Source organism: Triturus cristatus, chromosome 3_2 (genome assembly GCF_964204655.1).
Source record: "Triturus cristatus chromosome 3_2, aTriCri1.1, whole genome shotgun sequence".
Taxonomy (NCBI): Eukaryota; Metazoa; Chordata; class Amphibia; order Caudata; family Salamandridae; genus Triturus; species Triturus cristatus.
Genome location: NC_140584.1, coordinates 734,890,485 through 734,912,907, shown reverse-complemented (window position 1 = coordinate 734,912,907; position 22,423 = coordinate 734,890,485). Strand labels below are relative to the sequence as shown.

General features: G+C 51.4%; 1 protein-coding gene across 1 annotated transcript in view; it reads left to right on the top strand.

Moving 5' to 3' along the window:
- Positions 1 to 22,423, top strand: part of GLS (glutaminase) — a 932,984-nt gene that overhangs the window by 803,012 nt on the left and 107,549 nt on the right. Inside the window, exon 15 of the mRNA XM_085648790.1 lies at positions 4,853 to 4,914. Coding sequence (XP_085504916.1) covers positions 4,853 to 4,914 — 62 coding nt within the window. The remainder of the gene's footprint in view (positions 1 to 4,852; positions 4,915 to 22,423) is intronic.

The following is a 22,423-nucleotide window of genomic DNA, read 5'->3' as shown; positions in this document are numbered from 1 at the left end:
TAACACACACTTGGAGAGGGAGCTTTACAGGGAGAAGAGCAGCGCGGTTCCTATGATGTAGATATACCATCTAAGCAATAAGGTATGGGGGTCTGCTGACAAAGCCCAGAGATCTTCAATTATATAATACTTCTTCTTACCAAGGGGAGGGTGGTTAGGCTTTATAGTCCTTTTTCCACTGTCTTTATATGATGACCTCTCCCTGTATGATATATGGCCGGCTGCACTGCTAACTGTATTAGTTTTATGCATTTTTCTGCTGGTTGTGGCTCGTATACTGCATTTTAGAGCACAATAGGTAAAATAAACATTTTAAATTATATGTGTTTGTTAGTTCTTATTGTGGACAGGTATGAGAGTGTGAGCGAAAAGGTATGTCTTGTTACCGCGATTCCTGAGAGATCCGGGAGTGTTGTGTTCTCAGGTGTCTAATCATTTGCTTCTTCGTGAGTGTGTAGGAGAGCGTGTGAGACGCCAGAGCTAGTTGGTCCTGGGCTCGTGGGCACTAAGGTGGTGGAAAGGTTTAGCCCCTAAACACCGAGGTCCCATATTCCTGTGCATAGTTCTGTGTATGTGCAGAATCCCTGCAACAACCGGTCTGCTGCTCTTGAGGTCCCACTGACTCCGAAAGACTCAGCAACACAGGTGGTGGTTCTGCAACTGCCTCGAGGCCAGCACTGTCTTCTCAGCAAGTTTGAAGCCAGTATCCCTCGTCGGAACCGCTGGAACAGAACCCCTGTACACTGCGTTGACTTGCCGTTTTCAAGGCTTGTTGACTCTGTCCTCTAGAGATCTTCGGGCTACAAGAAGCTCCAGCCTCCAGCATCTCTCCCTGCCAAGATCTTCGTCCTCACCGCATCCTCTGCACTGTGGGCCTGCAGGTTTAGTGAGCTGCGAGAAGGTCCTCTTGTGACTCCTGTGCCTGTGGCCTGCTCTGACTCTCCTGCACTTGGAGAGTCCCTTGGACCTTGCTGGTCCTGACACTGCACCTTCTTCGTTTACCAAGCCTGTTGCTGCTTCCAAGGCTTGTTGATACTCCTGCCGGACACCGACCCCCTGGTTCTCGACTTACAACGTGGGACAGCTGGTGGTCTTCCATGGCGTCGCCTGGTCCTCACAGCTGCACCAACAAGGTCACCGTCAACTCTCCTCATCTTCTGTCATCGTTGGTCATTGGTTTTCCATGCCTCCTGGTCACTCCTGAGAGGGCATAGGCTCTGTCCCTTCTGCTTTTAGGTACTTCTCTTCAAGAATCCATCCTTGGGTTCCGCCGGACTCTTTCACCTTCACCAGCGGCATCTTCACTGAAGTCCTCCATTGTGGTCTACAGAGGTTTCCGACGTCACTTCACACCTATGCACCCGGCTTCCCTGGTGTAAGTATTCTCTTTCCTGAGGTATCCATCAATGGGGTTACTCTCCAACCTTCCCTCTTCCACAGGGTTGCTCCAGGGTCCACTGGGAAGGGTCCTTTTTCTTAAAAACTGCAACAGCGACTTTCCTATTGACTTGCATTAAGTATGCTGCTGTGTTTCCACTCTGCACACCGTCTCTGTGGGGTTCCTGAGTACTTACCTTAGGTGGTTCCTTGGGTCCCCAGCTCTTCTGAGTCTTTTATCCAAGTCTCTTCTTCGGTCGCTGTTCACATTCTATTTCTTTAGTATATGGTTTGGTCTCCCCCTGGAGACCACTGTGTATTTGTGCTTACTTACCTGTTGCCGTTTGAAATATTGTGTGTATTGTGAAAGCCCGAAACCGGTCCTAGGATGCTTGTTTCCAGTCCAGGGAGGACCTGGCTTGGCAGTTCGGGATGGACTGTTCCCATGGGGCACAGGGTCAAGACTGATTTGCATATGGCTGGGTTCAAACTGGAATGGCATGGTGAGTAAAAAAACGATGGATTTAGGCCCAGATCTCTGTACTGGGGTGAATGTATGACATTGTTCTGCATTCTGTCCATCAATTGTTGTTTTTGCATTTGTCACCCCGAGTGGGAAGGGTATGCTCAGACGTGAGTCCCTTGCTCTCCATGCCACTGGAATCAAGCTATCCTGGCTGACGAGGGCTGAAAGCCCGAAACCGGTCCTAGGATGCTTGTTTCCAGTCCAGGGAGGACCTGGCTTGGCAGTTCGGGCTGGACTGTTCCCATGGGGCACAGGGTCAAGACTGATTTGCATATGGCTGGGTTCAAACTGGAATGGCATGGTGAGCAAAAAAACGATGGATTTAGGCCCAGATCTCTGTACTGGGGTGAATGTATGACATTGTTCTGCATTCTGTCCATCAATTGTTGTTTTTGCATTTGTCACCCCGAGTGGGAAGGGTATGCTCAGACGTGAGTCCCTTGCTCTCCATGCCACTGGAATCAAGCTATCCTGGCTGACGAGGGCTGAAAGCCCGAAACCGGTCCTAGGATGCTTGTTTCCAGTCCAGGGAGGACCTGGCTTGGCAGTTCGGGCTGGACTGTTCCCATGGGGCACAGGGTCAAGACTGATTTGCATATGGCTGGGTTCAAACTGGAATGGCATGGTGAGCAAAAAAACGATGGATTTAGGCCCAGATCTCTGTACTGGGGTGAATGTATGACATTGTTCTGCATTCTGTCCATCAATTGTTGTTTTTGCATTTGTCACCCCGAGTGGGAAGGGTATGCTCAGACGTGAGTCCCTTGCTCTCCATGCCACTGGAATCAAGCTATCCTGGCTGACGAGGGCTGAAAGCCCGAAACCGGTCCTAGGATGCTTGTTTCCAGTCCAGGGAGGACCTGGCTTGGCAGTTCGGGCTGGACTGTTCCCATGGGGCACAGGGTCAGGACTGATTTGCATATGGCTGGGTTCAAACTGGAATGGCATGGTGAGCAAAAAACGATGGATTTAGGCCCAGATCTCTGTACTGGGGTGAATGTATGACATTGTTCTGCATTCTGTCCATCAATTGTTGTTTTTGCAGATATCTCCGGGTAGGCAATATACCAATGTGTTAGTGAGTGTGTATAATAAATATAACTCTTTTTATAACTACCCTGTCTGGTTCTTTTTATAGTTTAACCTATACTACAAGATTAGTTCTGGTAAAACAAGCTACTTAACACTCCTTCTAGATTAAGCCTGAAGGCTGCTCTCCACAGGAACATCTTAGAGAGCTTTCTAAGGTTGTCTAAAACCACTAAAATCACCACAAGGATTGTCTGGATTAGTGCAAGGTGCTTCACTTAAATAAGTGTGCACCATATACTAAACTAGCCTCCTACACTGTCACCCTAGAGCAAATAGTGACGGTGGTGCATAGTAAGACCAGCAATAAGGTGTCTAGCGCTAACGGATTAGATTGTGAATTTTATAAAACTTGTAAACATCTACAAGCCCAGCATCTGTTAATGCTATTTGAAGAGGCTTGTAAGAAGAAGATAATTCCTCCCTCTTTAACAGAAGTCATTTTTATTAAGCTTCTTAAGCCCGGCAATGCACCTGATGGATACAATCCCTACAGTCCACTGTCGTTCATCAACTCGGATCCAAAATACTAGCCAAAATTCTTGAAAACCGTCTTATTCCACAGATTGCCAATTTATTTCTGCCTGATCAGTCTGGCTTTGTACCCACTAGATCCACATCATATAATTTGCCCCCAATTTTTGCTCTGACACATCAGCTGAAGGCAGATCTAAAGGTGGTGGCGGTATTATTAGATGCAACCAAGCCATTTGACCCCTTGAAGTGGGTCTTACTTTTCACCACACTCCACACAATGGGAATGCCCTCACATTTCACAGATTTGATAAACTTACTTTACACCAGCCTTTTTGCATGCTCGCATGCTAATGGATTGATATCTCATGGAATAGGAATAAAGCCAAGCACCATTCAAGGATGATCGCTGTCTACTTTATTTGCTTTAACAGTGGAGCCCGGGTTGTAAAGAAACCTCAGAAAGGCCCCCCTACAACGAATGGTGAGGGGCCCCTCACATTACCCCTACCCCGAGCTGAAAAGCAGAGGCAGCCCTCCTTTATATATGGGAGACTGCATCCCCGTCCCCCCCCGCCACCCTGGGGGCTGCACGAGTGTCCATTACGCCCCTGGTGCAGCCAGTCGCTTGCAAACTGAGATGACACTATTCACAGTATGCTTTGAACTTAATGGACAGGAAATTATTAAAACCACCATATACTGATATGTTTCTATATGTTTGTGATCCTAAGGAAAATCTTCCCCCAGTTATGCGCGAACATATAAAATGTGACAGCCTTTGCAGTCCATATTTTGATGAGGTAATTCTCATTGTTCCTATCACCACTGGCCATACACTGTGGACAGGGGCGTACACCCTCGCGGGTAGGGGGGCTTCAGGACATTACATACTGTGGTGAACATTTGGAAATCTATGCAGAATTGCTTTCCCCTGCGTCACGCCACAGAAATATACGAGCTGCATTACATACTTACCTGCTTTGCCTGGGGCGCCCTGAGCACACTACAATCAAACTGGTCACTTCTGCCTGTGGGCGGAGGGGGGGTGCCTATCATGATAGTAGTTCAGTTGTTCCTGGCTTTGTGTACCTTATAATAATCATCACACTTTTGTGATATCTAATGCAATTCTATAAACTTGAGATGTGATGCTGCAGTAATTGGTGTTTTGGCCATAACAATGTACAAGACTGTGTTGTGCAAGGTATTCACTTTGTCTACTGTGCTGATGTGTGCACGTATTGTTAACATTTTTATAAATTCATTTAAAGCAAGAGAGATAATATGTACATTATTTTGCTTTTGAAGATCAGATAAAAAAGCATTATAAAAATGCATATGCACATTTTAACGTTTTTTCTCAACAAAATGTTTTAATTGCAGGTAAAATCAGTGATAAACCTCCTATTTGCTGCCTTCACCGGGGATGTGTCTGCCCTCAGGAGGTAATTAAAAAGAATATGTCTTGCTGTGTGACTGCTTTGCTTGCATACGTGTAGTGATGCAGATAGATAACATATTGTGTTGTATTACAGCATTTATGAATTGTAACATATTTTTATTGACATTTTCAGAATTTATATACTGTACATTATTCAAATCTTTCCAGCAATTATGGCATAAAGTACAGTATGCGGTATCACATATCATTTATATAGTGCTTACTACCCCTGTGTGGGGTACACCATGTAGGGTGTGTGTAGGAGAGTAGGGTCTGCAATCCTATGATCACCCAGATTTTTTGCTTTTGCTTCATTGGTTTACGACTTTCTCCGGCTGTGGGCCTGCCAATCAGACCCACAGCCTAGCTGTTCTCTCTCGAAATTAACACACATGTACATTAGGTGCATCCACTAATTGGAACTGGGCCGCCTTGTCAGTCCCTGTCTCAGCATACCACAGGTATCCAGGGCATCGGTGTACCCAGGGCCTACCAGGGGCTGCAGCATGTATTATGCCACCCCTGGATGGCCGCCCAAATCTGACACAACTGGCTGCACGACAGCTGGGGCAACGTGGTGTAATCACCCGTTGCTGTAGGTGTAGTATTCCTACACCTAACCCTAAGATGGACACATGGATTCCTATCAGTCACTCCTATGGCATGCCTTATCAATCCTGAAGGCAGAGTGCAGGGAATCATGTGGGACGGTGCTCTGGCGCGAGCTGAGCCCGTCGACGGCTGGCGGAACCAAGTCCTAATAGCCGTTCCATGGTGACGCGGGCCAACTACTTTTAATGCATTATAATCCTTGCGGTTATTTGCTAACTTTGGCATCGCATCACCTACACATGTCGAGTAAGGTGTCATACGAATAGGAATACGAACCCCTCGCCAGTCCTGGCGACGGGGTTAGCATTCCCCCCTTTTAGAGGGGCACGACATGGAAGTAACCTTGAACCCCGGTTAAAGTTGACTCAAGCCTCAGCATCACAAAATGGATGCTGCCACCAGACACAAGTCTGACCTCCTGCTGCTGGGAGACCTTCCAGCGAGGGGAGCTTGGACAAAGGGTTTCCTGTCGAGGGCGGTGTTAGCACCATCCCAGACAGGGTTTGTGTATCCCAGGTAGGCAGGGCTGAAAGGAAGGTGATTGCCAGTGGCACCCCGGTGCTCACTGTGCATAGCCCGGCTCAAACCAGTTTCGGGGGCAACCCTGCCCCTGAGCCGGGGCGAAGCCGGACAAAGGATAGGGGTGTCACCACCCCCCTCCTGGCTCCACCCATAGGTAGGACCTAGTCACGGGCCAGCCCCTTTTCTTAGAATAAAGGTAGGAGCGAGTCCCCTTCCCAAATTGGATAATTCTGAATCTTGAACTACTTTCCACGAAAGGAACTCTTGACTATTTCTGAAGACTCTCCCTTGTGGCTAAGGAGTAGCCGCCCTGCACCAGCAGGCACCACCTAAGCGCTTGCGGTTTGCTGTAAGTCTCTCCTACGGATCAAGACTGCCCAGCTCGACGAGACCCGAGTTCCCTGCCATCTCTGACCTTTTACCTACATCATCAGCCCAGCTGAGAGTCGTAGGTGTGACGAGACCTGCGGGACCGGCTATCTTCAGAACCTGCACGACGCTTATCTAGCACGCCCACCGAGGGACCCTCGAGTGAGTGCACCTAGGGTTTGAGAAGCCCTAACCCTGAGCAGCTCCAGCACCGAAGTCTGCCTCCCCAGCATCCACGAGATCTGCGTGGGGGCCCTTCCGCTCCTTGCTGTTCACCGCGTTGTCCGACCACTTGCCGACCGGCTTGTGGCCCTCTTCACGACGCACCAAGATTGTTTCATCACTAGTCTGGTTGCTCCAGACTGGCTCTTGCTCCCCTTCAACAGAGGAGTACCACGGACCCTCCTGGTCCCCTCCGGACGCCATCTTGACTCCACCGCGTGGGCTTGCCACTGCCAAGACCTGCTGCCCCACTCCTGGGCCCAGCATCATCGACAGCAGACACCTGCGTGGGACAGCTCGCCCTCCATCCTGGTCGCCGCCGTGCCTCCTGGTCCGAGGAACAGCCGAGTCCGACGTCATCCACTCACCTGGTCGAGGTGACTTCAGCCGGTACCCTCCTGGTGCCCACACGATCGCTGGCTAGCGGTTGAGAACTGAGTCCCCTCTGCTTTCAGGTTTCCTTCATCACCGATCCAGGCTTGGATCCTGCTGAACATCGTCACTGGTCGCCTGCCAGCAACTTCTTCTTTCAGGCTCCTGAGACTACAACGAGGACTCCCGACATCTTGCCGAACTTCACGCAGCCGCAGCCTCTGGGCTAGGTAACTCGAGCATTTCGGTGCTCCATCGCAGGTTCGCTCTACAAGTGTCCAGTTCCTCTTTCGTTTAGTCCCACTGATCGGATCACTCCAGAATCAGTACCTCCAGACTCTAACCATTCGCATTTCACTGTTAGTGTAGATGGTTTCTCGTGCCCCTCGGGCATTTGTGTAAATTGTGCAACTGAAGTATTTTCCTAAGAGTTTTGTAGTGTGCTTAGCTCCCTGACTCATAAAGAGGCAGGGTAGTCTTGTTATAAATAAATACTCTTTTATTTTCATAACAACTTGTGTGGTGTCCTTTCACGTGGTGTTCAAGGGGTAAATGTGGTGGTAAAACAGCTGGCTTAACACGCCCTCTAGAGTTTAGCCTAAGACTGCTCGTATCCACGCTACTAGGATAGCTGGTCTATAAGGTTGACTTACAACCAATCATCAATAAGGGTCGTTTGGAATGATACACAGTGATCACTAGAATAGTGAGCACTACATATCAGGCCAACTTCTCACATTGGTGAGCAGCGGTTGGGATTTGAGCTTGCTGTTGTTTTACCACACACGTATCCTAAGAATATCGAAGTGAAAGATCACATAAGTACCCAGGTACATATAACTTAACTTAGAATACTCCGAGTTCTACTGAACCGGCTGTTGTAGTGTAACAGGGCTTAGCACACCCTGACTACAACTCTTAGCAAGGGATCAGTAGGTAAACCCATAGTGTAGGTAGGTGCATCACTTACACCTCACTAGAAAGCATGTCGGTCCACGGAGAGTCTGCAGAGACTCCCTTAGTGGTCAGTGACCCTCCACAGGTCGTGTCACGATATGCAACTCTTAGCTTCAAGGAGATGAGACAACTGTGTGCCTCCAGGAAGCTAAATCAGGGTTCTAACCCTACCATCGCAGTTCTGATAGGTCTCTTAGAGGCGTACGATGCTAGGAGGTCCTCTAACACAGGTCCCCCCAATGCTGATGGGAACATGCCTCCCTTAGAGGGAACCCTCGGTGACCCAGACCTCGACCTCCACACAGAGGAGGAGGACGAGGAAGAGTTATCAGGAGACGAGGCAAACAAAGGTCCAGTGGTAGTCGGCAGGCTTACAAGGACCAACTTAAGCAGGCATGAGAATGGAACTGGGGGAGCCCCGGGCCCACGCTCAAGCAGGCCTAACCTTGGGAACGGACGAGCTAGGTCTCTCTCCAGAGGCTCTAACGGATCTGTTCGTACACATGTCTCTCAGGCATCTTCTCGGAGAGGAATGACGTCCCCTCAGAGAAGGGAGCATGAAGCGAAGATGAGGGAAGTCAATCTGAGGATCGAGCGGGAAGAACTTGCCCTCGCCAAAGAAAGACTTGCCTTGGCCCGAGAGCAGAAATTAAGTGGGTTAGATCCCACTGGTGGCAGCATTCTCATTAGAGAGAAAGACAGGGGTATAGACACTAGACACCTGAGTAAAATAGTGCCCCCCTTTAAACAAGGGGACGACATCCACAAGTGGATAACTGCTTTGGAGAGGGCCTGCACTGTCCAGTGCGTCCCCCCAAGTCAGTGGGCAGCTATACTGTGGCTTTCCTTTGAAGGTAAAGGAAGGGACAAGCTCCTCACTACGAGAACTGAGGATGCTAACAACTACCAAGTCCTGAAGAACACACTGATTGATGGGTTCGGCTTAACCACGGAACAGTACCGGGTGCTGTTCCGGGACACCCAGAAAATTCAGTCTCAGGATTGGACTGACTTTGTCGATTGTGCCACTAAGGCTTTGGAAGGCTGGTTGCTGGGTAGCAAGGTTACTGATTACACAGGATTGTACAATCTTATCATGCGAGAACAGATTTTAAACAACTGTCAGAACCAATTGTTGCATCAGCACCTTGTCGACTCGGATCTGACCTCTCCCCAAGAATTGGGAAAGAAGGCAGACAGATGGGTCAGAACAAGGGTCAAGCAGAACCAGAATCAGAACCAGGGTGGTCAGAAGAAAGCAGACCAAAAGGGTAGTAACAAGAACGAACAAAATGACCAGAAGTCTTCGACAGGTCCCCAACAAACCAAAGAGGGTGGGGGTCAGGCTTCACAGAAGAAGAAGACTCAAGAAGGCCAGTCAAAAAGGTGGTGCCAATACTGTAAAAGTAAGACTCACTGGTTTAGTGAGTGCACCAAGAAAGGAGGGCAAACTCCTGCCACTGCAGCCCCTAAGGCACCTGCACCCCCTAGTACAGTCAGCAGTGGTAGTGCGCCTCCCAAGGCATTAGTTGGGTTAACCTTGGGAACCGAGGGGAGTGACGACTTAGTCGGCACGCTCACTCAGGCCGTCCTTGTCTGTACAGGGGATATGGATATGTCCCCTGATGCCAGTCCCAATACTTTGGGCAAATACAGACAGACACCTTTGATCAATGGAAAAATGGCTCAGGCCTACAGGGACACTTGTGCCAGTGTCACCATGGTGACGCCTAACTTTGTGGACCCTGGACAGATCATGCTAGGTACCGATTACCTAGTGACCAATGCCAGCAACGTCACTACCAATCACAGTATGGCAGTTGTTGATTTCTCCTGGGGAGGGGTAAGTGGCCCGAAAAAGGTTGTGGTTAGTTCAGACCTCCCCGTAGAATGTCTGTTGGGCAATGATTTGGAAACGTCACAATGGTCAGAAGTGGAGCAGAGGACTCACATGGAAATGTTAGGCTTGCCAGCACATGTCCTTGCTGTGACCAGGTCACAGGCCAAAAGATGCCCCACTGAACAGGTGCTGGATCCTGGAAGAACGGACCAGACACCTTCCAAGAAAAGGAGCAGTAAGGGTAAGGCTTCGCCTTCCCCCTTGCCCCAGGTCGTGGATCAAGTCTCTGAGGAGGCTGACCTTAAAGAACTGAGGGAAACTGAGCCGAAAGAGCTTGAACCTGGTCAGGTTGAGTTTCTGGGCTCAGGGGGACCCTCCAGGGAAGACCTGGGGAAGGCACAGTTAGACTGCCCCTCACTTGAACCCCTCAGACAGCAGGCTGCTGCTGAGGCTGCAGGGAACGCCACAGGTACCCACAAAGTGTACTGGGACGATGGACTCCTGTACTCCGAGGCAAGAGACCCCAAACCTGGCGCGACCAGGAGGCTGGTCATCCCCTTGTCTCTGAGAGGTTTCCTTCTTACCTTGGCCCACGAGATTCCCCTTGCAGGTCACTTAGGCCAGAATAAGACTTGGGACAGAATTGTTCCACACTTTCACTGGCCCCACATGTCCGAAGATACGAAGGAGTTTTGCCGCTCCTGTGTCACTTGCCAAGCCAGTGGTAAGTCAGGTGGCACGACAAAGGCCCCCCTCATACCACTACCGGTGGTGGGGGTACCCTTTGAACGAGTGGGGATCGACATTGTCGGACCAATGGAACCCCAGACAGCATCAGGGCACAAGTTTATACTGGTGGTGGTGGACCACGCCACCAGGTATCCTGAAGCTATTCCCCTTAGGACCACTACAGCACCTGTGGTGGCACGGGCCCTACTTGGAGTGTTCTCCAGAGTGGGCTTCCCTAAGGAGGTCGTCTCAGACAGAGGTGCAAACTTTATGTCGGGATATCTGACTGCAATGTGGAAAGAGTGTGGTGTCAACTACAAATTCACCACACCCTATCACCCACAATGCAATGGGCTTGTTGAGAGATTCAACAGGACCCTAAAAGGGATGATTCACGGACTACCTGAAAAGCTTCGGCGGAGATGGGATGTCCTGATACCCTGCCTCTTGTTCGCCTACAGAGAGGTCCCGCAGAAGGGGGTTGGCTACAGCCCTTTTGAGCTTCTGTTCGGACATCCTGTAAGGGGGCCCCTTTGTTTGGTAAAGGAAGGATGGGAGAGACCTCTCAGAAAGCCGGCATCAAACATTGTGGACTATGTGCTCGGTCTCCGCTCGCGGATGGCGGAGTACATGGAAAAGGCATCTAAAAACCTTGAGGCGAGCCAAGAGTTGCAAAAAGCTTGGCACGACCAAAAGGCTGCCCTGACTGTGTACCAGCCTGGACAGAAGGTGTGGGTGCTGGAGCCAGTGGCCCCAGCAGCACTCAAAGACAAATGGTCTGGGCCCCACACGATCATTGAGCAAAAGGGAGAGGTCACCTACCTGGTGGACCTGGGAACTCCCCGGAGCCCCCACAGGGTGCTCCATGTAAACAGGCTCAAGGCATATGTCGACAGGGAGGGCATGGGCTTGCTCATGGCCACCGATGAGGGACAGGAGGAGGAGAGTGACCCTCTCCCGGACCTGCTCTCTCAGAACCCTGACGATGGGTCAGTAGATGGTGTTGTCTTTTGTGGCAGCCTCTCTGGACATCAACAAAAGGATTGTAAACAGGTTCTTCAATCCTTTCGACATATGTTCTCTCTGACACCCAGTCAGACCAATTGGTGTACCCATGAGGTCGACACTGGGGACAGTCTGCCCGTAAAGAGTAAAATCTATCGGCAACCTGATCATGTCAGAGACTGCATCAAGACAGAGGTGCAGAAAATGTTGGAGCTGGGAGTCATTGAACCCTCGGACAGCCCCTGGGCTAGTCCCGTAGTTCTCGTGCCGAAACCTCACACCCAGGGCGGTAAGAAAGAGATGAGGTTTTGCGTGGACTACAGAGGTCTCAATGCAGTCACTAAGACTGACGCCCACCCGATACCAAGAGCAGACGAACTTATCGACCGGTTGGCTTCGGCCAGCTACTTAAGTACGTTTGACCTGACAGCTGGGTATTGGCAAATCAGGTTAGCTGAGGAGGCCAAGCCCAAAACAGCATTTTCTACCCCGGGTGGGCATTATCAGTTCGTGGTAATGCCCTTTGGTTTGAAAAATGCACCTGCCACCTTCCAAAGGCTGGTGAATCGAGTTCTCACTGGGTTGGACGACTTCTGTGCGGCGTATCTGGACGATATCGCTGTCTTTAGCTCCACCTGGGAGGATCACCTGGTCCACCTGAGGAAAGTGTTGGAGGCCCTGCAAAAGGCAGGCCTCACTATCAAGGCCATTAAGTGCCAGATAGGGCAGACACAGGTTGTATACCTGGGCCACCTTGTAGGTGGAGGCCAGGTTCAGCCATTGGAGAGCAAAATACAGGCCATCCAGGACTGGGCTCCTCCAACCACCCAGACTCAGGTTCGAGCTTTCTTGGGCCTGACTGGTTATTACCGGAAATTTGTCAGAAATTATGGATCCATTGTGACCCCGCTAAACGACCTGACAAGTAAAAAGATGCCAAAAAAAGTTCAGTGGACAGCAAGCTGTCAGAAGGCATTCGATGACCTAAAGCAGGCCATGTGCACAGCACCTATCCTAAAGAGTCCAGACTACTCCAAACCATTCATTGTCCAAACAGACGCTTCGGAGCTGGGTGTGGGAGCTGTTCTATCTCAACTGAATTTTGATGGTCATGACCAGCCCATAGCTTTTATTAGCAGGAGGCTGACCCCCAGAGAGAAGAATTGGTCAGCTATTGAGAGGGAGGCCTTTGCTGTGGTTTGGGCCCTGAAGAAGTTGAGGCCATACTTGTTTGGCACTCACTTCAAGATTCAGACCGACCATAAGCCCCTCTTGTGGCTAAATCAAATGAAGGGTGAAAACCCCAAACTACTTAGGTGGTCCATTTCCCTACAGGGGATGGACTTCACAGTGGAGCATAGACCTGGCACTGATCATGGCAATGCAGATGGGCTCTCCAGGTATTTCCACTTAGAGCAAGAAGACTCACCTGGTCAAGGTTAGCTTATTGTCCCAAAGTTTGGGGGGGGGGGTCATGTAGGAGAGTAGGGTCTGCAATCCTATGATCACCCAGATTTTTTGCTTTTGCTTCATTGGTTTACGACTTTCTCCGGCTGTGGGCCTGCCAATCAGACCCACAGCCTAGCTGTTCTCTCTCGAAATTAACACACATGTACATTAGGTGCATCCACTAATTGGAACTGGGCCGCCTTGTCAGTCCCTGTCTCAGCATACCACAGGTATCCAGGGCATCGGTGTACCCAGGGCCTACCAGGGGCTGCAGCATGTATTATGCCACCCCTGGATGGCCGCCCAAATCTGACACAACTGGCTGCACGACAGCTGGGGCAACGTGGTGTAATCACCCGTTGCTGTAGGTGTAGTATTCCTACACCTAACCCTAAGATGGACACATGGATTCCTATCAGTCACTCCTATGGCAGGCCTTATCAATCCTGAAGGCAGAGTGCAGGGAATCATGTGGGACGGTGCTCTGGCGCGAGCTGAGCCCGTCGACGGCTGGCGGAACCAAGTCCTAATAGCCGTTCCATGGTGACGCGGGCCAACTACTTTTAATGCATTATAATCCTTGCGGTTATTTGCTAACTTTGGCATCGCATCACCTACACATGTCGAGTAAGGTGTCATACGAATAGGAATACGAACCCCTCGCCAGTCCTGGCGACGGGGTTAGCATTCCCCCCTTTTAGAGGGGCACGACATGGAAGTAACCTTGAACCCCGGTTAAAGTTGACTCAAGCCTCAGCATCACAAAATGGATGCTGCCACCAGACACAAGTCTGACCTCCTGCTGCTGGGAGACCTTCCAGCGAGGGGAGCTTGGACAAAGGGTTTCCTGTCGAGGGCGGTGTTAGCACCATCCCAGACAGGGTTTGTGTATCCCAGGTAGGCAGGGCTGAAAGGAAGGTGATTGCCAGTGGCACCCCGGTGCTCACTGTGCATAGCCCGGCTCAAACCAGTTTCGGGGGCAACCCTGCCCCTGAGCCGGGGCGAAGCCGGACAAAGGATAGGGGTGTCACCACCCCCCTCCTGGCTCCACCCATAGGTAGGACCTAGTCACGGGCCAGCCCCTTTTCTTAGAATAAAGGTAGGAGCGAGTCCCCTTCCCAAATTGGATAATTCTGAATCTTGAACTACTTTCCACGAAAGGAACTCTTGACTATTTCTGAAGACTCTCCCTTGTGGCTAAGGAGTAGCCGCCCTGCACCAGCAGGCACCACCTAAGCGCTTGCGGTTTGCTGTAAGTCTCTCCTACGGATCAAGACTGCCCAGCTCGACGAGACCCGAGTTCCCTGCCATCTCTGACCTTTTACCTACATCATCAGCCCAGCTGAGAGTCGTAGGTGTGACGAGACCTGCGGGACCGGCTATCTTCAGAACCTGCACGACGCTTATCTAGCACGCCCACCGAGGGACCCTCGAGTGAGTGCACCTAGGGTTTGAGAAGCCCTAACCCTGAGCAGCTCCAGCACCGAAGTCTGCCTCCCCAGCATCCACGAGATCTGCGTGGGGGCCCTTCCGCTCCTTGCTGTTCACCGCGTTGTCCGACCACTTGCCGACCGGCTTGTGGCCCTCTTCACGACGCACCAAGATTGTTTCATCACTAGTCTGGTTGCTCCAGACTGGCTCTTGCTCCCCTTCAACAGAGGAGTACCACGGACCCTCCTGGTCCCCTCCGGACGCCATCTTGACTCCACCGCGTGGGCTTGCCACTGCCAAGACCTGCTGCCCCACTCCTGGGCCCAGCATCATCGACAGCAGACACCTGCGTGGGACAGCTCGCCCTCCATCCTGGTCGCCGCCGTGCCTCCTGGTCCGAGGAACAGCCGAGTCCGACGTCATCCACTCACCTGGTCGAGGTGACTTCAGCCGGTACCCTCCTGGTGCCCACACGATCGCTGGCTAGCGGTTGAGAACTGAGTCCCCTCTGCTTTCAGGTTTCCTTCATCACCGATCCAGGCTTGGATCCTGCTGAACATCGTCACTGGTCGCCTGCCAGCAACTTCTTCTTTCAGGCTCCTGAGACTACAACGAGGACTCCCGACATCTTGCCGAACTTCACGCAGCCGCAGCCTCTGGGCTAGGTAACTCGAGCATTTCGGTGCTCCATCGCAGGTTCGCTCTACAAGTGTCCAGTTCCTCTTTCGTTTAGTCCCACTGATCGGATCACTCCAGAATCAGTACCTCCAGACTCTAACCATTCGCATTTCACTGTTAGTGTAGATGGTTTCTCGTGCCCCTCGGGCATTTGTGTAAATTGTGCAACTGAAGTATTTTCCTAAGAGTTTTGTAGTGTGCTTAGCTCCCTGACTCATAAAGAGGCAGGGTAGTCTTGTTATAAATAAATACTCTTTTATTTTCATAACAACTTGTGTGGTGTCCTTTCACGTGGTGTTCAAGGGGTAAATGTGGTGGTAAAACAGCTGGCTTAACACGCCCTCTAGAGTTTAGCCTAAGACTGCTCGTATCCACGCTACTAGGATAGCTGGTCTATAAGGTTGACTTACAACCAATCATCAATAAGGGTCGTTTGGAATGATACACAGTGATCACTAGAATAGTGAGCACTACATATCAGGCCAACTTCTCACATTGGTGAGCAGCGGTTGGGATTTGAGCTTGCTGTTGTTTTACCACACACGTATCCTAAGAATATCGAAGTGAAAGATCACATAAGTACCCAGGTACATATAACTTAACTTAGAATACTCCGAGTTCTACTGAACCGGCTGTTGTAGTGTAACAGGGCTTAGCACACCCTGACTACAACTCTTAGCAAGGGATCAGTAGGTAAACCCATAGTGTAGGTAGGTGCATCACTTACACCTCACTAGAAAGCATGTCGGTCCACGGAGAGTCTGCAGAGACTCCCTTAGTGGTCAGTGACCCTCCACAGGTCGTGTCACGATATGCAACTCTTAGCTTCAAGGAGATGAGACAACTGTGTGCCTCCAGGAAGCTAAATCAGGGTTCTAACCCTACCATCGCAGTTCTGATAGGTCTCTTAGAGGCGTACGATGCTAGGAGGTCCTCTAACACAGGTCCCCCCAATGCTGATGGGAACATGCCTCCCTTAGAGGGAACCCTCGGTGACCCAGACCTCGACCTCCACACAGAGGAGGAGGACGAGGAAGAGTTATCAGGAGACGAGGCAAACAAAGGTCCAGTGGTAGTCGGCAGGCTTACAAGGACCAACTTAAGCAGGCATGAGAATGGAACTGGGGGAGCCCCGGGCCCACGCTCAAGCAGGCCTAACCTTGGGAACGGACGAGCTAGGTCTCTCTCCAGAGGCTCTAACGGATCTGTTCGTACACATGTCTCTCAGGCATCTTCTCGGAGAGGAATGACGTCCCCTCAGAGAAGGGAGCATGAAGCGAAGATGAGGGAAGTCAATCTGAGGATCGAGCGGGAAGAACTTGCCCTCGCCAAAGAAAGACTTGCCTTGGCCCGAGAGCAGAAATTAAGTGGGTTAGATCCCACTGGTGGCAGCATTCTCATTAGAGAGAAAGACAGGGGTATAGACACTAGACACCTGAGTAAAATAGTGCCCCCCTTTAAACAAGGGGACGACATCCACAAGTGGATAACTGCTTTGGAGAGGGCCTGCACTGTCCAGTGCGTCCCCCCAAGTCAGTGGGCAGCTATACTGTGGCTTTCCTTTGAAGGTAAAGGAAGGGACAAGCTCCTCACTACGAGAGCTGAGGATGCTAACAACTACCAAGTCCTGAAGAACACACTGATTGATGGGTTCGGCTTAACCACGGAACAGTACCGGGTGCTGTTCCGGGACACCCAGAAAATTCAGTCTCAGGATTGGACTGACTTTGTCGATTGTGCCACTAAGGCTTTGGAAGGCTGGTTGCTGGGTAGCAAGGTTACTGATTACACAGGATTGTACAATCTTATCATGCGAGAACAGATTTTAAACAACTGTCAGAACCAATTGTTGCATCAGCACCTTGTCGACTCGGATCTGACCTCTCCCCAAGAATTGGGAAAGAAGGCAGACAGATGGGTCAGAACAAGGGTCAAGCAGAACCAGAATCAGAACCAGGGTGGTCAGAAGAAAGCAGACCAAAAGGGTAGTAACAAGAACGAACAAAATGACCAGAAGTCTTCGACAGGTCCCCAACAAACCAAAGAGGGTGGGGGTCAGGCTTCACAGAAGAAGAAGACTCAAGAAGGCCAGTCAAAAAGGTGGTGCCAATACTGTAAAAGTAAGACTCACTGGTTTAGTGAGTGCACCAAGAAAGGAGGGCAAACTCCTGCCACTGCAGCCCCTAAGGCACCTGCACCCCCTAGTACAGTCAGCAGTGGTAGTGCGCCTCCCAAGGCATTAGTTGGGTTAACCTTGGGAACCGAGGGGAGTGACGACTTAGTCGGCACGCTCACTCAGGCCGTCCTTGTCTGTACAGGGGATATGGATATGTCCCCTGATGCCAGTCCCAATACTTTGGGCAAATACAGACAGACACCTTTGATCAATGGAAAAATGGCTCAGGCCTACAGGGACACTTGTGCCAGTGTCACCATGGTGACGCCTAACTTTGTGGACCCTGGACAGATCATGCTAGGTACCGATTACCTAGTGACCAATGCCAGCAACGTCACTACCAATCACAGTATGGCAGTTGTTGATTTCTCCTGGGGAGGGGTAAGTGGCCCGAAAAAGGTTGTGGTTAGTTCAGACCTCCCCGTAGAATGTCTGTTGGGCAATGATTTGGAAACGTCACAATGGTCAGAAGTGGAGCAGAGGACTCACATGGAAATGTTAGGCTTGCCAGCACATGTCCTTGCTGTGACCAGGTCACAGGCCAAAAGATGCCCCACTGAACAGGTGCTGGATCCTGGAAGAACGGACCAGACACCTTCCAAGAAAAGGAGCAGTAAGGGTAAGGCTTCGCCTTCCCCCTTGCCCCAGGTCGTGGATCAAGTCTCTGAGGAGGCTGACCTTAAAGAACTGAGGGAAACTGAGCCGAAAGAGCTTGAACCTGGTCAGGTTGAGTTTCTGGGCTCAGGGGGACCCTCCAGGGAAGACCTGGGGAAGGCACAGTTAGACTGCCCCTCACTTGAACCCCTCAGACAGCAGGCTGCTGCTGAGGCTGCAGGGAACGCCACAGGTACCCACAAAGTGTACTGGGACGATGGACTCCTGTACTCCGAGGCAAGAGACCCCAAACCTGGCGCGACCAGGAGGCTGGTCATCCCCTTGTCTCTGAGAGGTTTCCTTCTTACCTTGGCCCACGAGATTCCCCTTGCAGGTCACTTAGGCCAGAATAAGACTTGGGACAGAATTGTTCCACACTTTCACTGGCCCCACATGTCCGAAGATACGAAGGAGTTTTGCCGCTCCTGTGTCACTTGCCAAGCCAGTGGTAAGTCAGGTGGCACGACAAAGGCCCCCCTCATACCACTACCGGTGGTGGGGGTACCCTTTGAACGAGTGGGGATCGACATTGTCGGACCAATGGAACCCCAGACAGCATCAGGGCACAAGTTTATACTGGTGGTGGTGGACCACGCCACCAGGTATCCTGAAGCTATTCCCCTTAGGACCACTACAGCACCTGTGGTGGCACGGGCCCTACTTGGAGTGTTCTCCAGAGTGGGCTTCCCTAAGGAGGTCGTCTCAGACAGAGGTGCAAACTTTATGTCGGGATATCTGACTGCAATGTGGAAAGAGTGTGGTGTCAACTACAAATTCACCACACCCTATCACCCACAATGCAATGGGCTTGTTGAGAGATTCAACAGGACCCTAAAAGGGATGATTCACGGACTACCTGAAAAGCTTCGGCGGAGATGGGATGTCCTGATACCCTGCCTCTTGTTCGCCTACAGAGAGGTCCCGCAGAAGGGGGTTGGCTACAGCCCTTTTGAGCTTCTGTTCGGACATCCTGTAAGGGGGCCCCTTTGTTTGGTAAAGGAAGGATGGGAGAGACCTCTCAGAAAGCCGGCATCAAACATTGTGGACTATGTGCTCGGTCTCCGCTCGCGGATGGCGGAGTACATGGAAAAGGCATCTAAAAACCTTGAGGCGAGCCAAGAGTTGCAAAAAGCTTGGCACGACCAAAAGGCTGCCCTGACTGTGTACCAGCCTGGACAGAAGGTGTGGGTGCTGGAGCCAGTGGCCCCAGCAGCACTCAAAGACAAATGGTCTGGGCCCCACACGATCATTGAGCAAAAGGGAGAGGTCACCTACCTGGTGGACCTGGGAACTCCCCGGAGCCCCCACAGGGTGCTCCATGTAAACAGGCTCAAGGCATATGTCGACAGGGAGGGCATGGGCTTGCTCATGGCCACCGATGAGGGACAGGAGGAGGAGAGTGACCCTCTCCCGGACCTGCTCTCTCAGAACCCTGACGATGGGTCAGTAGATGGTGTTGTCTTTTGTGGCAGCCTCTCTGGACATCAACAAAAGGATTGTAAACAGGTTCTTCAATCCTTTCGACATATGTTCTCTCTGACACCCAGTCAGACCAATTGGTGTACCCATGAGGTCGACACTGGGGACAGTCTGCCCGTAAAGAGTAAAATCTATCGGCAACCTGATCATGTCAGAGACTGCATCAAGACAGAGGTGCAGAAAATGTTGGAGCTGGGAGTCATTGAACCCTCGGACAGCCCCTGGGCTAGTCCCGTAGTTCTCGTGCCGAAACCTCACACCCAGGGCGGTAAGAAAGAGATGAGGTTTTGCGTGGACTACAGAGGTCTCAATGCAGTCACTAAGACTGACGCCCACCCGATACCAAGAGCAGACGAACTTATCGACCGGTTGGCTTCGGCCAGCTACTTAAGTACGTTTGACCTGACAGCTGGGTATTGGCAAATCAGGTTAGCTGAGGAGGCCAAGCCCAAAACAGCATTTTCTACCCCGGGTGGGCATTATCAGTTCGTGGTAATGCCCTTTGGTTTGAAAAATGCACCTGCCACCTTCCAAAGGCTGGTGAATCGAGTTCTCACTGGGTTGGACGACTTCTGTGCGGCGTATCTGGACGATATCGCTGTCTTTAGCTCCACCTGGGAGGATCACCTGGTCCACCTGAGGAAAGTGTTGGAGGCCCTGCAAAAGGCAGGCCTCACTATCAAGGCCACTAAGTGCCAGATAGGGCAGACACAGGTTGTATACCTGGGCCACCTTGTAGGTGGAGGCCAGGTTCAGCCATTGGAGAGCAAAATACAGGCCATTCAGGACTGGGCTCCTCCAACCACCCAGACTCAGGTTCGAGCTTTCTTGGGCCTGACTGGTTATTACCGGAAATTTGTCAGAAATTATGGATCCATTGTGACCCCGCTAAACGACCTGACAAGTAAAAAGATGCCAAAAAAAGTTCAGTGGACAGCAAGCTGTCAGAAGGCATTCGATGACCTAAAGCAGGCCATGTGCACAGCACCTATCCTAAAGAGTCCAGACTACTCCAAACCATTCATTGTCCAAACAGACGCTTCGGAGCTGGGTGTGGGAGCTGTTCTATCTCAACTGAATTTTGATGGTCATGACCAGCCCATAGCTTTTATTAGCAGGAGGCTGACCCCCAGAGAGAAGAATTGGTCAGCTATTGAGAGGGAGGCCTTTGCTGTGGTTTGGGCCCTGAAGAAGTTGAGGCCATACTTGTTTGGCACTCACTTCAAGATTCAGACCGACCATAAGCCCCTCTTGTGGCTAAATCAAATGAAGGGTGAAAACCCCAAACTACTTAGGTGGTCCATTTCCCTACAGGGGATGGACTTCACAGTGGAGCATAGACCTGGCACTGATCATGGCAATGCAGATGGGCTCTCCAGGTATTTCCACTTAGAGCAAGAAGACTCACCTGGTCAAGGTTAGCTTATTGTCCCAAAGTTTGGGGGGGGGGTCATGTAGGAGAGTAGGGTCTGCAATCCTATGATCACCCAGATTTTTTGCTTTTGCTTCATTGGTTTACGACTTTCTCCGGCTGTGGGCCTGCCAATCAGACCCACAGCCTAGCTGTTCTCTCTCGAAATTAACACACATGTACATTAGGTGCATCCACTAATTGGAACTGGGCCGCCTTGTCAGTCCCTGTCTCAGCATACCACAGGTATCCAGGGCATCGGTGTACCCAGGGCCTACCAGGGGCTGCAGCATGTATTATGCCACCCCTGGATGGCCGCCCAAATCTGACACAACTGGCTGCACGACAGCTGGGGCAACGTGGTGTAATCACCCGTTGCTGTAGGTGTAGTATTCCTACACCTAACCCTAAGATGGACACATGGATTCCTATCAGTCACTCCTATGGCAGGCCTTATCAATCCTGAAGGCAGAGTGCAGGGAATCATGTGGGACGGTGCTCTGGCGCGAGCTGAGCCCGTCGACGGCTGGCGGAACCAAGTCCTAATAGCCGTTCCATGGTGACGCGGGCCAACTACTTTTAATGCATTATAATCCTTGCGGTTATTTGCTAACTTTGGCATCGCATCACCTACACATGTCGAGTAAGGTGTCATACGAATAGGAATACGAACCCCTCGCCAGTCCTGGCGACGGGGTTAGCATTCCCCCCTTTTAGAGGGGCACGACATGGAAGTAACCTTGAACCCCGGTTAAAGTTGACTCAAGCCTCAGCATCACAAAATGGATGCTGCCACCAGACACAAGTCTGACCTCCTGCTGCTGGGAGACCTTCCAGCGAGGGGAGCTTGGACAAAGGGTTTCCTGTCGAGGGCGGTGTTAGCACCATCCCAGACAGGGTTTGTGTATCCCAGGTAGGCAGGGCTGAAAGGAAGGTGATTGCCAGTGGCACCCCGGTGCTCACTGTGCATAGCCCGGCTCAAACCAGTTTCGGGGGCAACCCTGCCCCTGAGCCGGGGCGAAGCCGGACAAAGGATAGGGGTGTCACCACCCCCCTCCTGGCTCCACCCATAGGTAGGACCTAGTCACGGGCCAGCCCCTTTTCTTAGAATAAAGGTAGGAGCGAGTCCCCTTCCCAAATTGGATAATTCTGAATCTTGAACTACTTTCCACGAAAGGAACTCTTGACTATTTCTGAAGACTCTCCCTTGTGGCTAAGGAGTAGCCGCCCTGCACCAGCAGGCACCACCTAAGCGCTTGCGGTTTGCTGTAAGTCTCTCCTACGGATCAAGACTGCCCAGCTCGACGAGACCCGAGTTCCCTGCCATCTCTGACCTTTTACCTACATCATCAGCCCAGCTGAGAGTCGTAGGTGTGACGAGACCTGCGGGACCGGCTATCTTCAGAACCTGCACGACGCTTATCTAGCACGCCCACCGAGGGACCCTCGAGTGAGTGCACCTAGGGTTTGAGAAGCCCTAACCCTGAGCAGCTCCAGCACCGAAGTCTGCCTCCCCAGCATCCACGAGATCTGCGTGGGGGCCCTTCCGCTCCTTGCTGTTCACCGCGTTGTCCGACCACTTGCCGACCGGCTTGTGGCCCTCTTCA